At 35.1% G+C, this 20,912-nt stretch overlaps 2 protein-coding genes across 2 annotated transcripts; both read right to left on the bottom strand.

Moving 5' to 3' along the window:
• Nucleotides 1-11,964: 11,964 nt before the first annotated feature.
• On the bottom strand, nucleotides 11,965-12,570 carry LOC115980549 (protein SRC2-like). The gene is made up of 2 exons (XM_031102782.1): nucleotides 12,300-12,570; nucleotides 11,965-12,218 (listed from the first exon to the last, which is right to left on the bottom strand). Exons 1-2 carry the CDS (start codon nucleotides 12,568-12,570, stop codon nucleotides 11,965-11,967), a joined length of 525 nt encoding a protein of 174 aa, XP_030958642.1.
• A 6,937-nt stretch (nucleotides 12,571-19,507) lies between these two features.
• LOC115980548 (protein SRC2-like) lies at nucleotides 19,508-19,969 on the bottom strand. The gene has a single exon (XM_031102781.1). It carries the CDS (start codon nucleotides 19,967-19,969, stop codon nucleotides 19,508-19,510), a length of 462 nt encoding a protein of 153 aa, XP_030958641.1.
• Nucleotides 19,970-20,912: the final 943 nt, after the last annotated feature.

The raw sequence follows: 20,912 nt of genomic DNA, 5'->3' as shown, positions 1-20,912 counted from the left end.
GCCAAATATGAGCAAAACCCACTAGATTTTCACTGAATCTGAGTTGTATTTGAGCCCACTGGATCATAGCTGAATCTAAGCAAAAACGACGAGATCTTCCCCAAAATCACAAGATCTTCACTAGATATGAGTGAAAACCACTATGTTTTCATCGGATCTGGGTAGATTTAGCCTTTTTCAAGGACTTAGTTAGTTGGATTGGGTGGCTCGGCTTTTGGAGAAGGAGACTCGCCACCCGACCTGCCAATGACGGTTGTGGAACTCAAAGACTCACTGCTGACTGCCTCTCTCCTCAGATTGTATGGTTTAGGTTCGGGTGGCTCTGAGTCAAATGGGTTCTTCAGGTCATGGTTGGGGATGGACAACTGTAGCTAGGTAGAACCCTACAATAAGTTGTATGCGTATGGAGTTGTAGGGTAGGGCTAAACACTGTCTTGTACATACATGGTAGGGCTAATCCATGAGTTCTCCAGCACGACCTGAGCTTAACATTCAAAGCATAGTGATTCACCTAGGCCATGGCCATGGCGATGTCGATGTGGAACCTAACACTGAAGTCCCGTGTGAGATTTGAACCATCTAGTTCATTAGTCGTTAATGTTTCCCTTGGGCATAGGATTTCATGTTTGTCCAATGATTTATGTATGGCAACCCTTGGGCTACCTCAATTTCAACTTCCAAAGTTCTGTATTGGTAAGCTATAAGGTATAGCTTTTGGAGAGACTGGCTTGGGTGAGTCAATGTGTATGCGCTATATATGCTGGTTTTGTATTATGTTAGGGTTGGTGATGTAAGCTTACTCAAAGTACACATAAGCTGCAATTTTAAGAGAAATTTGATTATTTGTACACCTAATTGTGTGCACCAATAATTTGCACATACATACACTCTTTTAATTTGCTTCTACCGTTAGAAAGTGGATACAAATTAACGTCTACTTTTTAAATGACAATATATAAATTGGTGTTGGTAGAGCCAAATGACATTGACATTTTACATTCAATAATAATTTATCAAATTCAATAGTTGCAAAAATATTATATATTCGATAATACAATAATTAAAACCAAAAGGAATAATTAATTCTTTTTCCTTTTTAAGAAGCCATAATTAAGTACCACTTTGATAACAAAATCCAAACTCTTTTGACTGATTGTGTTTTAATTTGCTTCTGAGGTTGAAAGTGCACACAAATCAACCTCTGCTTTATAAATGAAAATACTTTGGTGTTGGTAGACCCAAATGACGATCAGACAATCAATAATTCATCAACTCGATGATAGTACAGCTAAATGATATAGCACTTCTGCTTTTGTTTCTCAACCCTACTAATAGTGGTTTTATTATTGAACTGAATTTGAGTTGGCATTTATTGGATAAATTATTTATATGGCGGTAAGTCGGTAACCTCTCCAAACTATAGGGTATTCTTTGCCTTGTTGTTCCGTTCATGCATTATGTTATAGTTCCTGTTTTAATAATATTCTATAGACTTGTTTAAAACTTAAACAATGTTATTAAGAATCTCTTACCAAACGGTCCGTTAATGTTCATAGAGTATTGACTGTTCTTAAAATTTCCTTGGACCAGTTTAATATCTGTCATAGTTTAAATATTCCATCACTACTCAAGATCTATCATGTAGTCTACATATTCTTTTTTTTTTTTTGGTCAAAAGGAAAATGCATTAAAAGACTAAGGTACAAAAACAGGTTTAGGACAAGTCCTGCTTAAATACATGCCAGCTAATTCAGAACCTAACACATCAGTAACGTCCACAGGCGGACTATTAAACAAAATAAATTGCTCCTCTTGAGCTGCTCCTAACTTGGGAAGCTTATCAGCACTTCTATTGGCCTCCCTATAGCAATGTTTAAACCGAATGCGGGGAATCCGTAATCTACATATTTCTTATATAGAATCGTTTTGGATTACATGCACGGATATATAGATTTTTATTATTTCACAATATTCCTGAATGATTGGGGTCATGTACTATCTCCATTTCATTCAGTTGGCTACAAGACATGCATGTAAGATAAATATTAAGGTCCATAATCCATTTTAGATTGTCTAGCGGTTAATTAAAAAGCACCTTCAAAGGTTAAAACTTAAATCTCTAAATTGTATGGATGTAAAAGTATGTTGTTGGAATAATTGGTTAATTTATTAAATTTACTATTTTTTAAGTGGAGAAAAATGATGGTTTATTATGTCTTGAATCTTGCGTATTAAAAATGTTCTTATATTATTCTATACTTAGATTAAGTAACTCTTGCTTTGTACTTATTTTCCTAAAATCCTCTGCCAATTGATGGATATAAGTATGACCCATTGAAACGATCCTGTACTGTAGAGAAAAGTTAACCTATTGAAATGACCATGTTGAAAAAAAGATAAGCTATTCTTTCTTCTTTTTTTGGTGAATAAGATAAGCTATATTCGATTTCTCTAGTTCTGTGTGCCCTCACTCAAACCAAATATAGGAACTGCAATCTCTAGGGCTTCTCTTTTGACCCAAATTATAAATTATATCGGGTACCATTTAAGCTTGTAATGTTTTTGTTATACCAAATATTTTTATTTGGGTTTCTTATTTCATTAGTTTATTAATTTATTGGTTATACCAAATATTTTACACCTCACTTCATTCCATTATTTGATAACACCCAAAACCAGCACAATGAGCCAATTAATACACTTCACCTCATTCCATTCAAAACCCAAAACCAGTAATGTTTGGGAAATACTTCATCGGTGCAACAATGGTTGATTTATATACAGAATTATTAGGTGAAGCTTTTAGGCCTCCAAAGCCCGTTTATTGTTTGATCACAATAGGGAAGGAGTGCATTTCTAGCTAGACAGTTTAATGTTAAAAATGTTAAAGATCATAGTACTGGATGGCGTCCATTGACGTTGTTATAATTGTTGAAAGTGTATAGTGATTGAGATGCAATCCCATACTTGAGTGTGAAGTGCATGCATTCTTCTTTTAATGTCACGTGGGACTACAATCTCTAATGTTGTAATTATAGTCTGATATGATTTGAGATTCAAATAGATACAAAAGTCTAGGATTAAAAATTTAAAAGTTTGTTTGATATAAAAATCTTCGAGTGCCTTTTAGCATACGATTTGAATTAAAGATCGATGTTTACGAAGTTACTTATCCTGTCAATAATTAAAGGATTGATTAGACTATAAATTTCTCTCCAATTAGGAAATAAATAACATACAAGTGAATAATTCAATCCCGGCAAAAAAATAAGTGAACAACAGCTCATAATCACCGCCAAATCAGATATTAAGCAAAATTTTCCATACCAGCACAACAACTAGCAGATTTTTTTAGTGCAAAATGGCGTACACATATATACTATTAGTTTTTACTTTCCTTTATTAATACACATTTCAAAGAAGCCAATCACTACTAGTCAGTTTGCACATCAACCAACTGCTTGAAAAAGGATATATCTTACATTAAAGCTAGATAACACCATCATAGCTAGACTACTTAATTGAATACAAAAAAAGGTGAGGGAAGAGGGGGTGGGGGGGAAGAATATGCTCATGGCACCTCAGCATTTCAAAATAATAAAGAAAGTCCAGAAAAATAATAATCGAATGGAGGGTTTCATTTATATTTTATAAACATATGGATTTGGAGGAGAGATGAAGTCATTTTCGCTTAGCCTAAACAAGCTAAAGCAGAATTTATACACATATCAATGAAAGTATCTTCGTTTATTACTGAATTATAGCAACACAAGTGGATAGACAGTTGATACATGGATGCAATAATACAGTCCTTCTGAATAAGTTGTACATATTCATACATGTATTCTTTAACTATTTAATTAGTTTTTTTTTTTTTTTTTTTTTTTTGAGAAGAACTATTTAGTAATTAAGGACACCTATTGAACCAGTAATCATTTCTTTTTCCCTTACATTCTAATTTTAGAAAAGAAGGAAAAGAGTAATTATGAAGTAAAAGATCTAATTATTTCATATACCAACAGGTCATATGCAATACACACAAACACTCTTTTTTCAACTTCCGGCTTTCACAAGCATTAATAAGATTCCTCCATTGGTCTATTTTCTTTTCAAATCTCACTGTCTGTAAGACTCTCTAAGTTCAAAACTGCATAAGCCAAGAACCACGCCACATGTATGGATCGTCAATGCACTTATGCACAGCCAGAGAAGACAAAAGCCTATGGACAACAAATATCATGTCTCTCTCCCTACCCACGAATATGCACCTACCCAATGAGGTATTTCAGAACCTAGCTAAATTACTAGACAAGTCTTTCAAGAACCCAAAAAAGATCTGAAAAAAGAAAGATTGAAGTATTCAATTAGGCAAACCTAAAAACAACCAGGAATGCCATATTGAATAAGGGACCAAAAATCATAGCAAAATGATTAAAAGAGTACCAGATGAAAGAATTACGCCGTGCACTTCCATACAAAACAAAACTACAGAACTCAAACAGATCAAACACTGTAAAAAATGTAACTAAAATTTCTGAACTCTGAAGATAAGTTAATAGATTGTTGGTGTAACTAAACTGAATGAAACTACAAAGGCTACTTTAATAGAATGAGAAAATAGTGAGCAAAATAAATAAACTCATTCCAAACGAAAACAAATTAGGAATAGAAAGACTAATACACGTAGCAAAACATTAAGATAATTCATACATAGTTTATTTAAAGAGTGTCATACATAACAACACCAAAAACAGCTTGACACTCTAGGAAAGACTAGAAAGGGAGTCACAAGAAACTAAAAGAAACACATCAATAAAAAATCAAGATCTTCATTTTTGAATTATGGGAGGCTAGACTGCTAGTCTCTTTCCCACACTTTTAATGGCTCCACTTAGAAGTTCATATATGCTGCTGTTTTTTGGTTCAGTAAGTGGTATCTATGGTTTGGTGGGACTAAAATTGATTTCATTACCTTATATAAGGCATTAGGCCCTGTGTTGTCTCTCACCTAACCATAAAAAGAGAGATATGAGGTAACTTGGAATTGAAACAAACACCATGTGGTGACTGATGAGGGAGAGGTACCACATTGGATATTTTTCTACATTGGGGACTGGACCCAAATCCTGCACTTTTAGTATGAAACCAAAAAAATACCTCAACTCAGCTAGATAAAGAGGCTCACTAGTTTGCTAAAAAAAAGAAAAAAGAAAGAGGCTCGCTAGTTTATAATAAATCTTCCAAGAAAAAGAGCAGAAAGTGCTGCTTCAATCTTTCTTTTTAGCTTGTTTATTTTAAAGACTAATTGAGATGCGCTGCTAGTCCACTACATGGGTTAATTTCTTTTTTTAATTAGCTTATTTTTACATTTGTTTATGTATAATTTTTTCAAACCCAATTAAAAATATATATATATACAATCATATTTTTGTCAAATTTCAAGAAATAAGCAAATAAACTTTCAATACAAAGCTAATCCAAATGCCTGCTAAAGCACATAAATATTCATTCAAGAGAATCAAGAGCTTTGAGGCTTGAAATAAACAAATATTAATACAAATATAAAATTTATTAAATCACTTATCAGAGCCCAATCTGGCTACTAAACGAACTTAACTAGGCTAGTTAGTACATAGCAACCTTATTAATGAATTGGAAATTGTTGGGGCTCGAGACAAATATTATGGACCCTATTTGTTTTTTACTCTATTTTTACTGTCCCATGGGTGATTGTCCTTGAAATGCCCTTGGATCAGGCAGTTTCTGTCATGTAGTTGTAGAAGTCTATATATTCCATAGAATCGTTTTGGATTACATGCACGATTGGTTTTTCTTATTTTTCACATTCTTGAATGATTGTACTAAGAGTAGTGGCTCTTTCTCTCAAGCCAAACAAGATATATGCCATAACTTCATGTTTTGTCAGTTCCACTATGTCAGGAAAAAAATTTTTTGAGGCCCATAATCAATTTTTGTCGGGCGGTTAATTAATAAGCACCTTCAAAGTTCAAAACCACAAGTTATGGTGACCTTTAAACAACAAAAATTTGCATCAATATTGCAAAAATAGTATCCTTGGGTATTAAAAATGTTTTTGTATTCTGTACTTACATTCAGCAAAAAAACACAAAACCAGACGTTCATGTGAGTTGTTTAGTTGGTCAAGAATGAAAATAGGAAAAGGGCTAAAAGTGAAAAATACCCAGATGTGTTTGCATTTTCACAGATTTCAGGTTTGTCTTTCTGCGGATAGAGCCATATAGGAGGTTAAAATTTCAGGAGGATGGTGGAGCCATTGAAATGGATTGGGCTTAGGTTTGCAATCTTGATGGATTTTGAGAAGTTTAGGAGTCGTTCGGTAAGAGATTTCTAATAATATTATTTGAGTGTTATGGAAATGTGTGTAAGTAAAAAAGTGATGTGAAAATATATGTTGTGTTTAAATAACAAAAATATTGTTTAAATAATAATACCAAACATGCCCTTAGCATATTGTCTATATGGGCAGTGGGTCCAAGGTCCGTTTTCAAAACGTGATGCTTCTTCGTATTTGGAAAAGCTGCTTTTTGATAACACGTGATAGCAATAATTTACTAAATATGCATTTTAGATTTTGGACTTAGAAGTTAGAAACACACGTTTTGGGCTCCAAAAGTGTAAACAAACGAACACTATATCTGAATCATCAACTGGACTTTTAGTAAAGTTTTTGAGGCTTTTTTTATAGCAAATGATGACGAACCAATCTTCCACGAAGGTCTCTTATCCTTAAGCTATGAACAAAGAAGAAGTCATTGAAATTCAACGCAATATAGACGCTACAAATATAAACGTCATAATCAAGGTAACTTTTCCACGCAGAATACAAAATCAAGCTGATGGTATTAAAAGTATTCATACCCATAGAATGTAGTTGGAACCTGCTGGTTCCCTCCTAAAAAGACCTTCAAAACAATAAAAATTAAAAACCATCACCATACATTCTATCTAAAATGAAACCATATATTGGGGTCTAGGAACTTTCATAATTAAACCCCCCATTCAAGTGCCAAAAAGAATTAAAGGGGTTACACAAATGGTGTGTAAAAACATTAAACTTTCAGTACTGCATATCACCCCAAGCTACTTTTAAATGCGCCAGTAGGCGTCAAATTTACCCAAAAATGGTGCCAAAGACAAAAACTAGTCCAACCAAAAGAATAAAGTGCATATAGCCCCAGCTACCTTCAAATGCACAAATAGGGCATAAAATGCACAAGAAGTTGCTCAACACACAATGCTTTTTGATCAAGTACAAGTAGAGTTGGAACTTGATCCCAATGATTACCTTTTGAAACATATTGGTAGACTGGTAGTTGTAATTTTCTGAAAAAGAATCTTTCTCTCATCAACAAAGTATTTTTGATCCTTCACTAAATATAAATGGATGGTGCCATAAGCTTGTCTGTTGATCTTCTCCCAATCTTTATCTCATCTCTTTATGTCTGTCATCCAATCCAAAACTCCAAAGTTTTACGCGGTTTAATAATAAACTATGTGCATAGGTAGCAAAATCTCTCTAATGTTCTCTCAAATCTTTTTATTTATAAGATTTTAATATCTATTTCTTGTCAGACAATAACTAATTAATCACTTATTTGACAGCTAATAGATTATCTTTTATACCAAGAAATTAAGCATCAAATCACAAAATGAGTCAAATCTCCAAACTTGATTCAAATTCTATCAAATGATCTTATCGATTATGGGTTTCACCTAATCCAAAATGGAAGAGTGCCAAACCTCAATACATCTAAATTGAATGAAACTTTCAAGTAACTTAATAAAATGAATAATAATAGGACTTAATACAACATGATAGATTAAATAAAGACTCACGAATCTACAAAAGCTTCCAACACCATAATTGATAACACTACATTACACTACATTACACTACACTGCAACTCGATTATCGATAAGGGTAATTTTATAATTATCCCATGACGAAATAAAAGGTGACGGACATAACAAGGTTGTCAACTTCACTCATGAGAGACAACCCTGTTGTAAAGTCTACAGCTCCACCCCATACCTGACGGCTGCATCTTGAGCACAGTAAACTGAAGACAGTAAGCTAAAGAGAATAAGCTGAAGTGGATATATGAATCTCTGACAACCCTGACGAGAGAGTAGGCGAAGTTGACAACCCTAATGAGGGAGTAGGCGAAGCTGACGACCCTGACGAGGTAGTAGGCAAAGCTGACGACCTTGACGAAGTAGTTAGCGAAGCTGACGACCCTGATGTGGCCTTACTTGGTCTCCACGCATACGTGTATAAGGAAATATCTTGCGCCCCACGCTTACCTCTAATCAAGAAGACTCCTATAGGAAAGGATTCTGGAAGATACACGGATTAAAGAGGTTCTCTTCTATAAGGAAAGAACTTCTGGATCAAGGCATGGATTTCGGCCCTACACTACTATAAAAACCCCAAAACCCTCACAAACAAAGGTACGCATAATTGACCCCGCTTTAGCACTTTAGAGTTGTAAACAAGATATTTCTCTAACTTGACCATCGGAAGGTATTTGGCCGGTACTATACTGATACTCCTCTTAAGGTCTTCAGCTTTTGCGTTGTGCAGGTTCTTGTCAGAAGCACGTAAGGACCGTGTGGTTTACTGATGATTTTTCGGCATCATCAGTTGGCGCCATACTTACTCACTCGATGGCAACTACCAATAACGTTCAGGAAGACGAGCCATGACCCACTGCCCTGGAGAGGCAGGTCCAAACCCTCATGGCAACAATGGAACGTCTCACCAAACAGAATCAAGACCTTGAAGAACAGCTATGGCAGAAGAATGCTACTATGGGTACCCAATAGGAAAATCAAGAAAGTACTAGTGTCGAGCGAAGAGACCAAGAGGGACCGGAAGGTAGTAATGCCCTAAGCAGTCCAGAGCGACAAGATATGAGCCGTCCATCCGTCACTGATATGGCTCCACCCCACATTGTCGCAGAGATGTAGGCGATGAAGGAACATTTGGACATCATGATGAACGCCCTCAAAGGATGGGTGTTCAGCGACCTTGATGATCTAGTCCACCGAACCGGCTCGCCGTTCATTGCATCCGTCAACTCCTTCCCCCTTTCACCAAAGTTCCGTATACCGCAAGTGGAAAATGACGATGGAAACAAAGACCCTCTAGATCATTTGGAGTCCTTCAAGATCCTGATGCACCTTTAGGGGGTACCCGACAAAATCATGTGCAGAGCTTTCCCCACCACGTTGAAGGGTCCCGCAAGGATATGACGCGCTTTTGACACGAGAGAAGAGAGAAAGGTTGGAGGATACATGACAGGACAGAGGGCAGAAGATGGCAAGAACTGGAGGCACTAGATGGACAAAAGCTACACCACCCGTGGAACACTAAGCACCTACGGAAGTACTACCAATAAAAATGATGGCATGAAGAGCAGCACCCCTTTATTTCTAGTTTACCTTAGTGAATTTTAGCTATACTCCTCAGTTTTTCTATTTACTTTAGTTTTTAATACAATAACTCTTTTAAAGCCTAAAGGGCAGGTCTTCATTTTCTTTTTAAGAACTACTTTTTTATTATTATTATTATTATTATTATTTTTATGAATGCATGGTTTATTATAATAAGAGGAGTTTATTCAGACATGGCCAAAGTTGCCTACGGGTGGATGGTTACTACGTTAAGTCACCTACGGGTAGACGCATGGCCAAAGTCGCTTACGGGTGGACAGTCACTACGCTAAGTTACCTACGGGTAGACGCATGGCCAAAGTCGCCTACGAGTGGACGGTCATTACGCTAAGTTACTTACGGGTAGACGCATGGCCAAAGTCGCCTATGGGTGGATGATCACTATGTTAAGTCACCTACGGGTAGACGCATGGCCAAAGTCGCCTATGGGTGGATGGTTACTATGTTAAGTTACCTATGGGTAGATACGTGATCAAAGTTGACTATGGGTGGATGATCACCATACTAAGTTGCCTACAAGTAGACGACCAAAAAGGTGATGAGGCACCAAAATTTAGTCACCTTAATTAGTCCACGACCTCAAGTGAACAACTCACAAGGTGACGAGGTACCAACACTTAGTCACCTCAACAAAGTGGACGAATCTACTACAAAGTCCACAAAGTGGACGAATCTACTACTAAGTCCATGAAGTGGACGAATTTATTACTAAGTCCACAAAGTGGACGAGTCTACTACAAAGTCCACAAATTGGATGAGTCTATTGCTAAGTCCACAAAGTGGACGAGTCTACTACAAAGTCCACAAAGTGGACTAGTCTACTGCTAAGACCACGAAGTGGACAAATTTATTACTAAGTCCACAAAGTGGACGAGCCTACTACAAAGTCCACAAAGTGGACAAGTCGACTGTTAAGTCCACGAAGTGGACAAAATTTATAACTAAGTCCACAAAGCAGACGAGCCTACTACTAAGTCCACAGAGTGGACGAGTCTACTACTAAGTCCACAAAGTGGACGAATTACCAAGTTGACAAAGTAGATGAGCCTAGGACCACGAAGTGGACGGGCCTATCACCAAAGTCTACAAAGTAGACGAGTTTAATATAAGTCCAAAAGTTGGACAAAAACCATTACCAAGCTTACAAAGCAAACCAGCCTAAGTTCACAAAGTGGATGGGCATATTACCAAGTCTACGAAGTAGACGAACCTAAGTCCACAAAGTGGACGACCCCACAAAAGTGGACGAGATTATTACTAAATCCACAAGTGAGCGACGTCATTACAATGTCCATAAGAAAGTGGACAAGTCCACCACAAATGGACGGACCTAAACATAGATAGGTCTGTAATTTGGTTCATCCCACGAAGATGGGTTAATAAAATAAAGTCCACAAAACAATGGATGGATCCACAACGAGTGGACGAACCTAACTAAGCAGACAGGTCCATGATTAAGTCTGTAAGTAGGTTCATCCCGTTAGGATAAGGTTACAGACCATAACAAACAGACGAATCTATAACTAAATAGACGGGTGTGTCTCTAAACTTGCGAAAACATATCTTGAGGCATCACACATAAATGACCCTTCCACGATGTTAACTCCATAACCCGTCAGTTAAGGCTAACGAGGCTATGAAGTAGGGGGTAGCTGATAAGGGTAATTTTGTAATTAACCCATGACGAAACAAAAGGCAACGGACATAACAAGGTTGTCAACTTCACTCATGAGAGACAACCTTGTTGTAAAGTCTATAGCTCCACCCCATACCTGACAGCTGCATCTTGGGCACAGTAAGCTGAAAACAATAAGCTGAAGATAGTAAGCTAAAGACAATAAGCTAAAGGGGATATATGAATCTTTGAAGACCCTGACAAGGGAGCAGGCAAAGCTAACGACCCCAATGAGAGAGTAAGCAAAGTTGACGACCCCGATGAGGGAGTAAGCGAAGTTGACGACCTTGATGAGGTAGTAGGCAAAGCTGATGACCCTGATAAGGCCTTGCCTGGTCTCCACGCATGCGTGTATAAGGAAATATCTTATGCCCCATGCTTACCTCTAATCAAGAAGACTCCTATAAGGAAAGGATTCTGGAAGATACATGGATTAAAGAGGTTTTCTCCTGTAAGAAAAGAACTTCTGGATCAAGGCATGGATTTCGACCCTACACTACTATAAAAACCCTAAAACCCTCACAAACAAAGGCACGCATGATTGACCCCGCTCTAGCATTTTAGAGTTGTAAACAAGAGATTTCTCTAACTTGACCATCGGAGGGTATTTGGCCAGTACCATACCGGTACTTCTCTTAAGGTCTTCAGCTTTTGCGTTGTGCAAGTTCTTGTCAGGAGCACGTAAGGACCGTGTGGCTTACTGAAGATTTTTCGGCATCATCAATTACTAATCGCCAGAAGACATTTTTAGCACAAACCATCAAATTTTGCACTGTAGATCACACCCAGTTTCAAGAATTTTCATCAGGCTGTTCATTATCATCATCAGGCTTAAAACCCATTAGCCCAGAGCCTAACCCTTCCCCCAATCCCTCAACAAATGAACGTACGAAGCCATTAGCACCTCTTTTAGGCCTCTGCTTCACATTCGGATTAAGAGGTGGGTGATCCACGGTCCTCCCAAACTTATAAGAAAATGCTAGTGCTCCTTGTGCCTCACCATCTGAGGTCACAATGTTTTTAGTCATATGTTTTTCATCTTCTACTGCATCATCATCATCACCAAAGCATATCAACAGTTCTGAGATGGGCACGCGGACTTCACCAATATCTTTGTCCTTTCAACTGTGAGTCTTTCGATATGACTTGAGCTTAACAACCAAATCAAGATGGTTCTCTTGAGCTATAGCAAGGTTGATGGTGAACTTAATTTTGGAGTTCCATGTAGGGTTTGAACCACCTTCAGAGTCAATAGATGTTTTTCTCTTAGGGGAATGGAGGATATTGTTGTGGTCTTGAATGGAAACTACAGCATAAGGTTTCATTTTTTGGAGACGATTTATGTACTTCAATCCCTCAGCAGACTGAATTACAAGCTCTAAAGGCCTGTAAATCATGTTGTGTGGACTTTAATTGGAGAGACGAGTATGGATGTGAGTGAATGTATACGCTGGTTTGCTATTATGTAAGGCTTGGCATGTAAGGTGGCTTATCTAGCACCACTCATCTGTTTGGATACTGAGGTTTGTCATTTGTACGTTTGCATTTCCCTTCTTCTTCTTCTTCTTCTTCTTCTTCTTCTTCTTCTTTTTTTTTTGAGAAGCACGTGAACGTGTGACACAGACTTGCTAGTGGGTCCCGTGTATAGTATGCCCTCTTCTCACGTCCAAATTTTGCAGTGAAATGTGTCACACTAGTGGATCCATGCACTGTTTACGGGACTTACAAATCTCTTTTTCAGCAATTTTTTCATTAAAAATTGGTCTTACGGCACATTCACATATTTAAAAATTATTTTATTACAGTGTTTTCAGTTTTTAGCAAAATAAGCAGTATCCAAATACACCCTTATGAATTAATTATTTTTGGAATGTTTTCATACTATTTTTATAAAAAGTATAAATTATAAGTTTTTTTATTTTTTAATTTTTATAAAATTTTCTTAAAAGTATTTTGTAAAAGAATTCTCTTAGACATTTTGTTACCATTAAAAATAACCACATATTAGTATCATTATCTGCTTTTATAATAAAATTCAAACGTACACCCACCTTGCCAATAAATTTCAAACGTATCATTATCTACTTTTATAAACGACAAAATCAACCTCTGCTTTATAATTATAAACGACAATAAATTGGTGTTGGTAGACCCCAATGACAATCAATAATTCATACATCAACACTTAATTAAAAAAAAAAAAATCATACATAAACACAATGATAGTAAAGCTGCTATATTAGTGTTTCTGCTTGTCAACCCTATTAATTTAATTGTAGTGGATTTTCTCATCGAACTGTATAATTGAATTGGCATTTTGGATAAATATTCAGATGGAGGTAACCTCTCCATTTTCCTACGGTATTCTATGACCTTGTTCGTGCATTATAATTCTGTTTTCAATAAAATTTTATTGATTTTTTTTTCATTTTTAATTTTAAAACATCAAAAGTTGTAAAAATATAAAAAAATGTCATATCCAATATATTTTTTCAATACTTTCATAATAAAACTTAAGAGACAAATTGTTCTCAGGGGACAAAAAAGTAATTTCAGTAGTGGATTCAAATTTGAACTAGTAACAACTTATTAACTAGGACTTGTTATAAAAGTGTAGTTAAAATATTGTGGACATAATATTTCTAAAATAAATATTTTAACTTTAGTAATACTCTAATTAAAATCAAGAGAAATGATCAAATGTTCCTATCAATTGGTCGATATTTGTTATGTATTTAGTACAACTCTCTTTCTCACACATTTAATGGGTATTTGTTTTTTGGTTCACATTAATGGTGGGAACTTTTTTTCTTGATTGGTGGGGCTAAATTTGATTTCACGACCTTTATATGTAGTAGCTTGTCCCTCAAATGAGTACAACTCTTTATTTTTTATCATTTTACAAAAGATTAATAATACTTCTCTTTCTGTAGCTGTCTCCACACTGTAGGCCAAGCATGCATTAACTTCATCAGAACAGATGGATCATACACAGGCACAACCAAGTACACGTGCACTTGCATATACAAACATGTTCACTAAACACAGACATAGACACAGAGAGAGAGAGAGAGACCTGTAAGTGTGATGAGTGGGCGAATGCTTGCATGTTCTTCAAGTACCTTTATACATTGGTCTGATGGTCTCTATTCATGTGAAAGAGCAAGCATCTTTCTATAAGATGTTGAACCTGTTTTTTACATGCAAAAAGCATAGTGTCCATAAACTTCAATTAATCCATGACCTTTTCTTTATGATGAAACTTGATACTATTTCATATCAACAGAAATATTAATATAATAGGATGTCCAGACAAAGCAAAGATTCTACACAAAAAAACATATCATCATGAATATTATTTTGTGCAACTTTGATGCTTTGCGGAGAGAGAAAAAATAGAGATTCACTAACCATTCTTATGTAGCTGTGGGGGTGGCAATGCAAACAAGGATAGGAATGGTGGTTATGATACATTTCTCTTGAGTAGAATTGGACAAAACATTTCTATTTCTTATGTATGATTCTTCTTCACATTCTTATGGTCAACATTGTTTCTATTTCTTGCCTTTCTATTATTATTTCTCAAAAAATTTCTAAAATTCTTGGCAAAATAAGCAATCTCAGTAGATAAGAGTTCATCATCAAATCCACAATCATCAACATTATCAATAAATTTCAAGGCCATCGATTTGGATTTGTAAGTTTTTGGTAATTCAGATTTGTAGGACTGAAGAGATCCTACAAGTTCATCTATAGGAATGGAATCAACATCTTTACTCTCAGTTATGATGGTCACTTTTGGTCTAAAGTTCTCAGTTAATGATCTAAGAATTTTCCTAACAATTTTAGGTTAATCATAAACTTCACCCAAATTAAAAGTAGAATTGACAATATCTTTCAATTTAGTATAGAATTCATCAAAAGACTCATCATCAGACATTCTAATATTTTCAAATTTAGAGGTCAACTGCTGTAGTTTATTAATTTTTACTATCTTAGTACCTTCATGCACTATTTGCAAATGTTTCATTCAGTGTGAGCAATCTCCGCATTTGAGATCCTCTTAAATTCTTCCATAGAAATAATATTGAATATCGCATTCATAACTTTACTGTTAAAGATTGCTGCTTCCTTTTGGGCAATAGTCCATTCACCAATAGCAGTGGTTGGTCTTTCCCAACCGTTTTCAACAGAGAGCCATATTCTCTCATCAATGGATCTCAAGAAGACTTTCATCCTAACCTTCTAATAAGTATAGTTATTTCAATCAAAGTATGGAGGGATAACAAGAGAGTGACCGTGTTTTATGTATTTTCCTTCTTTTTTTTTGTCAATATTAAGATTCAAGTTTTTTTTTTAATATTAACTTTTTGATTTAAGTTTCTTAATGACTCCCATAAAAATAATCCTAGAGCTGCTATTGTAGAAAAGATTTAGTTTTCCCTTCTATTTGTTTGGTTTGAAGGACGAAAAAGTGGAAAAATAAAAAACTTTTTTATTTGGTTGAGGAGAAAAGTGGGTGGGTAAAAAATAGAGTTTATATCAATTTACTCTTATGCCTTTACTACATAATATGTAAGAAATAATTTATTTATACTTATTAAATAAGAAGAAAATATTACTTATTATTAATTAAAATTAATAAAATAATATCTTACAAAAATTTATAAATCATATATATCTAAACTTATATTATTTTCCTTTGTTATTATATATATTGCTGGATGGAAACCAAAAAAGGAAAAAAATAAGTTTTTTTTTTACTGAACTAGGTAGACTATATTTGCATAGTTATGAGATGCAAGTTTATTAGTTCTTATGTGGCCCCTTAGGAACATCCAAATCCCAACGACTGCTATATTGATTATTTCTCTTTCAAAGCAAGCCAAATTTTTGTATTTAGCAAGCATCCCATGCTCCATATTTGGCCTACTGAAAGCCACTTTTAATTATTTCAGACATAGGACAGAGATCTTTTATATCACACTATATAATGATGCCCTTTAGTCACCTACCTGAGTTACCAGTAGAACCGGCTGGAGAAAAAAAGAAGTGCAAAAAAACAAAGAAACAAAATCAACAATGGAAACAGAGAGAGTGACGGCAAGAAGGATAATAAAAATGAAAGAAAAAAAAAGGGTAAGAGACATACGGATTGAGTAAAGAGATATCAGATATATATGTGGTGAGGGTCATTGGGGGGTATGTGAGACGCATTAAAGAATTTGGGGCAATTTAGTAACCATGTTGCTATCAGACTTTTCATGCCTGTTTTCTCTTCAAATTGGAAAGAACAATTTTTGGTGAGTCCGGGGTAAAAATGCTTAGGCTTCGCCAAAAGTTATAATTTTTTTTCCCTCAACAAACAATACTAAATCTTATTTTAAAGTTTTGTAATCCATAAGGTGTAGGTTTTGGAGAGACAAGTATGAGTGTGACCGTGTGAGTGAATGTGTATGGTTTACTATTAATATGTTAGGTTTGGCGATGTGAAGTGGCTTATCAAGCATCACACAATACCTACTTATGCGCATCGCATGCCGTAAGAGACTACTAGTCTATTTCCTACACACTTTTTATTGCTATTTGTTAACTGGAATTCACATGAACGGCAGGACTAAAGTAGACTTCCTAACCGTTATTATATGGCATTAGGCCTTATGTTGTCGTCCTTCACATAACCACACAAAGAGAGTATACATGGGTGATTAACTTAGCTTAGCGGAGCTTAATATATATTGAAACAAGCACTATATCGGATCCCAGCAAAATTTGCTGAATAGTACATTTTTAGAAAAAAATTTGTGAATAGCATGTGTTTGAAGTTATTTAGTTAGTTAGACTATTTTTAAAACTCAAGTTTGCTAAATTCAAGTTCCAACCCAAAATTGAGTTTATGAAACTCGAGATCCAACTAATTTGATTCTAACGTGAAATTAAAAAAATAAAAAAATCACGCGGGTATTTTTTTTAGTGAAATGGTCCATCATAGTATGTGAAGGAACTCTAATGCTCCTAGAATCTCCGTAGCATAAAACCTGAGCACAAAAAATAAAAATAAAAAATGAACGAGTTGGATTGAGTTGAATCAGAGAAATTGAAAGCGATTTTTAATTGATTTTACAGTTTTTACTTAATTCTCGCAACACAAGAAAACAAAAAAATCAACCATGCAAAAACAGAATTTCTTTTTTGACTTCAAAAGAAACACAACGTTTAAAGCTTTTTTAAATGGTATCTTTTTTAAAGCCTTATCGAAGGACGCTGTGACAGATCATTTTACTAATACTCTTCTACAGGTGGGGTTTTTTTTTTTTTTTTTTTTTTTAAATCCATGTCAGAATCAGACTACTTGGATCTCGAGTTTATGAAACTCGATTTTGGGTTGGATAACTTCAAACACATGCCATTCACCAAATTTTTTTCTCAAAAGTTACTATTCAGCAAATTTTGCTTCGGATCTCTTTGGATAGTTTTCTGCATTGGGCATTGGACCTCCCAATTGTTGAACCAATGATATACGATCATATTATGTAAAAAAACTTATTTAGATTCTTACAAGTGCTGAAAGCTGTGATTAATACCAATTCAAAGTTTTGTTTAGTGCCCAAATATTTATGCATCAGATTAAGTCGATAGCCAGACGCCAGTTGGTACATCCAATAATACTCTTCTACTTCTAGCCCTCACCCCCTTTGAGTTTCCTTAAAAATCTATCAAAATGGTGTAATAAAAAAAACCTAAGCATTTAATTATTGGAGAATGTTAACCAGCAGCAGTGCTTGGTGCTGGTTAAGGGCAGAAAAGACAAAAAAAAAAAAAAAAAAAGTTGTCTGAAAATGTCGAAATAAAGTCTCAAACAGTACCTACAAATCTGAAAAATTGACATAAATAGAAAAGAAAACAAAAATTATGTCAAGAAAAATAAAAAATTTTGTGCTTTTAAGGAAACCGATGCCAATTAACACAACCCTTAATTATTTCATACACCAACAGGTCATATAAAGTACAGCTATGTTACCCACTCTCTTCGACTCTTTTACACTTTTCATCTTGAAAACTTATTGGATATTCGGGAGCAATATTCCTCCCACATGAGGGATGAGCCCCATGCGCGCGTGGAGCAATGCTTCTAATAACTTCCTTCGTATATATTTTTCTCTATTTCAGCTTTCTGTACCTTTTTCGCAAGTATTGATAGCTAAATTCCAACAATGATCTATTTTCTTTTCCAAATCCCAGTCTTTAAACTGGAAACTGAAATTTATTAAATACTCTAAGAGGGCACACTCCTCATGTGAGAGTGGGGAGTGGTTTTCCTAATTAAAACTGAATAAGCTAACAAGTACAACCACGCCATTGGTCTATGCAATACACATTTGTACAGCCAGAGAAGACAAAAGCTTATGGTCCATAGACAACAAAAATCATGTCTCTCGCTTCCCCCCAAAATATGTACCTACCCTGTGAGGTATTCCAGAACCTAACTAAATTACAAGACAACTCTTTCCAAAATTCTAAAAGAAAAGAAAAAAGAGTTGCAAGAAGAACTTAATGATTAATGTATTCAATCATTTTCCCAAAAAAGATTAAATATTCAATTAAGAGAACCCAAGAACAACCCGGAATGCCAATCCATATTGAGTGTGCCTTAGGGAATTGTTGAAAAAAAATCAACCTTTTACCTTTTTGTTTCATCTTTTTTACAAATAATATAGCTTTTAACTTTTAAAAAATAAACTACCTTTTAGTTTTTTAAACAAATTTATAATAGAAGTTATCAAAAATTATATCTTTTAATAAAAACTATGCAAATAAGGCAAATAAAACACATAAAAGAAGTAATTCTACATTGAAAATGGACCAAAATTCATTGCAAAATGAAAAAAATGAAAAAAAGAAAAAGGAATATGGTTCCAAAGATCCCATTAAGTCCGAAACTAAAGAACACAAACTCAATCAGAGCAAGCAACTTATTTGAAGATAAGTTTACAGTTTGTCGGTGCAACTAAACTGAATGAAACTACATACAAAAAGTACCTTAATAGAGTGAATATATAGCGAGCAAAATGACTAAACTCATCCCAATAAAAGTAAAACAAACAATAGAATTACTCATATATTCAAGTAGTTGAACATTAATATAATAATACAATATTAGGAGATAAGAGTCACATAAGAACACCATAACCAGCTTGACATTCTAAGAAAGACTATACAAGCTAGGAGTCACACAGAAGGATAGAAGACATATTAAACATTAGAAACCAGTACTACAGAAGAAAGGAAAATCCAAATAATTCCAATATAGCTCCCTTGACTAACCAGTGTTATTCATAGCCCTATTACGGCCAAGAAGCTTGCCACTTTCAAGGCAACTTCTTTAAGGCTCTTCTTCTTAGCAATATTCACCTCGGTAAGATGATCGGCAATTGGTTTTCCGAAATTATAAGAAAAGGCTAGTTCTCCTTGGAACTTCTCAGGCGAAGTCTGAACATTCTTTTTCACACGTATTTTATCTTCTGCTGCAGTATCAGAACCTCCCAGCAGTTCTGTGATAAGCACACGGACTTCGCCGATATATTTGTCTGGGCGACCGTGAGTTTTCCTGCGCGATTTGAGCTTAACAACCAGAGCATAGTGGTTCTGCTTGGCAATGGCGAGGTCAATGTGGAACCTAACCTTGAAGTTCCATGTGGGGTTTGAACCATCTACTGTGTAAACCGATGATGGTTCCTTGTTGGAACGAAGGTTGTTTTTAATGTCCCAAATGTAAACCTCGGCGTAAGATTTCATTTTTTTAAAATGATTTACGTATGGCAACCCCTGGGCTGACTCAATCTCAACTTCTAAAGGCCTGTAATGGCAAGCCATAAGGTATAGCTTTTGGAGAGACTGGCTTGGGTGAGTGAATGTGTGTGCACTGTATATGTTAGGGTTGGCGATGTAAGCTTTACTCATGAGTCGTGAATTTATAGACGGTGTATTACACAGTGTCATTGGCAAAGAGATAAACTTGAAAGATTCCCCAGTCTCACAGGTTGGCCTCTCTCTCTCATGTGAAAGTGCTGGCGGCCGGGTACAAGAGCACATGTCTAAGTTGAGACTAAGAGTTCTTTAGCGTCGACTTAAAATATATTGAAACAAGCACTATATGATGAGGGATTTCATTGGATAGTTTTCTGCATTGGGCATTGGACCCCCAATTGTTGAACCAATGACGATCATATTATGTCAAAAAATTTATATAGTCTTACATTGAAAGCTATGTTACCAATTCAAAGATTATATGTTTAGTTCCCAAATAATTATGCATCAGATTAATTTAATTATTTCTAACATATAACATGAATTAATAATATTTCAACCTTTATTATCAGTCATCGAAAAGAATAATAATGAAAGCAATAAATGGCGTATAGATTTTGGTGACAAAATGAAAAACAAATGAAGAAAATCTACAATGGAAAAAAATTGGGGTTCTTCTAGAGAGTGTTTTGGGTGTTGTGAAAATAAAGAGAGTTGTGGTACCCAAAGTGACTAAAGGTTTCATGTATGTTTGTGTTAATTCCTGGAGAATCGTTGTTTCTGTAGTGGATTCAAGTTTTAGCATAAATTTGAGAATATATAATAACTAGTTTTATAGTAATAATTAATTTATTTGGAATTGTTTTAGTGATTTTTCCTTTTAAAAAGAGAATGTTTTTATTTTAGATTTTTATTTTGTTGTGTGTACGTG

This window comes from Quercus lobata, chromosome 3 (assembly GCF_001633185.2).
Source record: "Quercus lobata isolate SW786 chromosome 3, ValleyOak3.0 Primary Assembly, whole genome shotgun sequence".
Lineage (NCBI taxonomy): Eukaryota > Viridiplantae > Streptophyta > Magnoliopsida > Fagales > Fagaceae > Quercus > Quercus lobata.
The sequence above is the reverse complement of the archived record's forward strand: the minus strand, read 5'-3'. Positions and strand labels throughout refer to the sequence as shown.

What these genes read in the sequence shown, in the direction of transcription:
- LOC115980548 (XM_031102781.1), bottom strand. Translation starts at nt 19,969, where the DNA reads ATGAAATCTTACGCCGAGGTTTACATTTGGGACATTAAAAACAACCTT.
- LOC115980549 (XM_031102782.1), bottom strand. Translation starts at nt 12,570, where the DNA reads ATGATTTACAGGCCTTTAGAGCTTGTAATTCAGTCTGCTGAGGGATTG. An exon ending in GTCATATCGAAAGACTCACA is followed by an intron (nt 12,219 to 12,299) that starts GTTGAAAGGACA and finishes ATGATGATGCAG; the next exon opens with TAGAAGATGAAAAACATATG.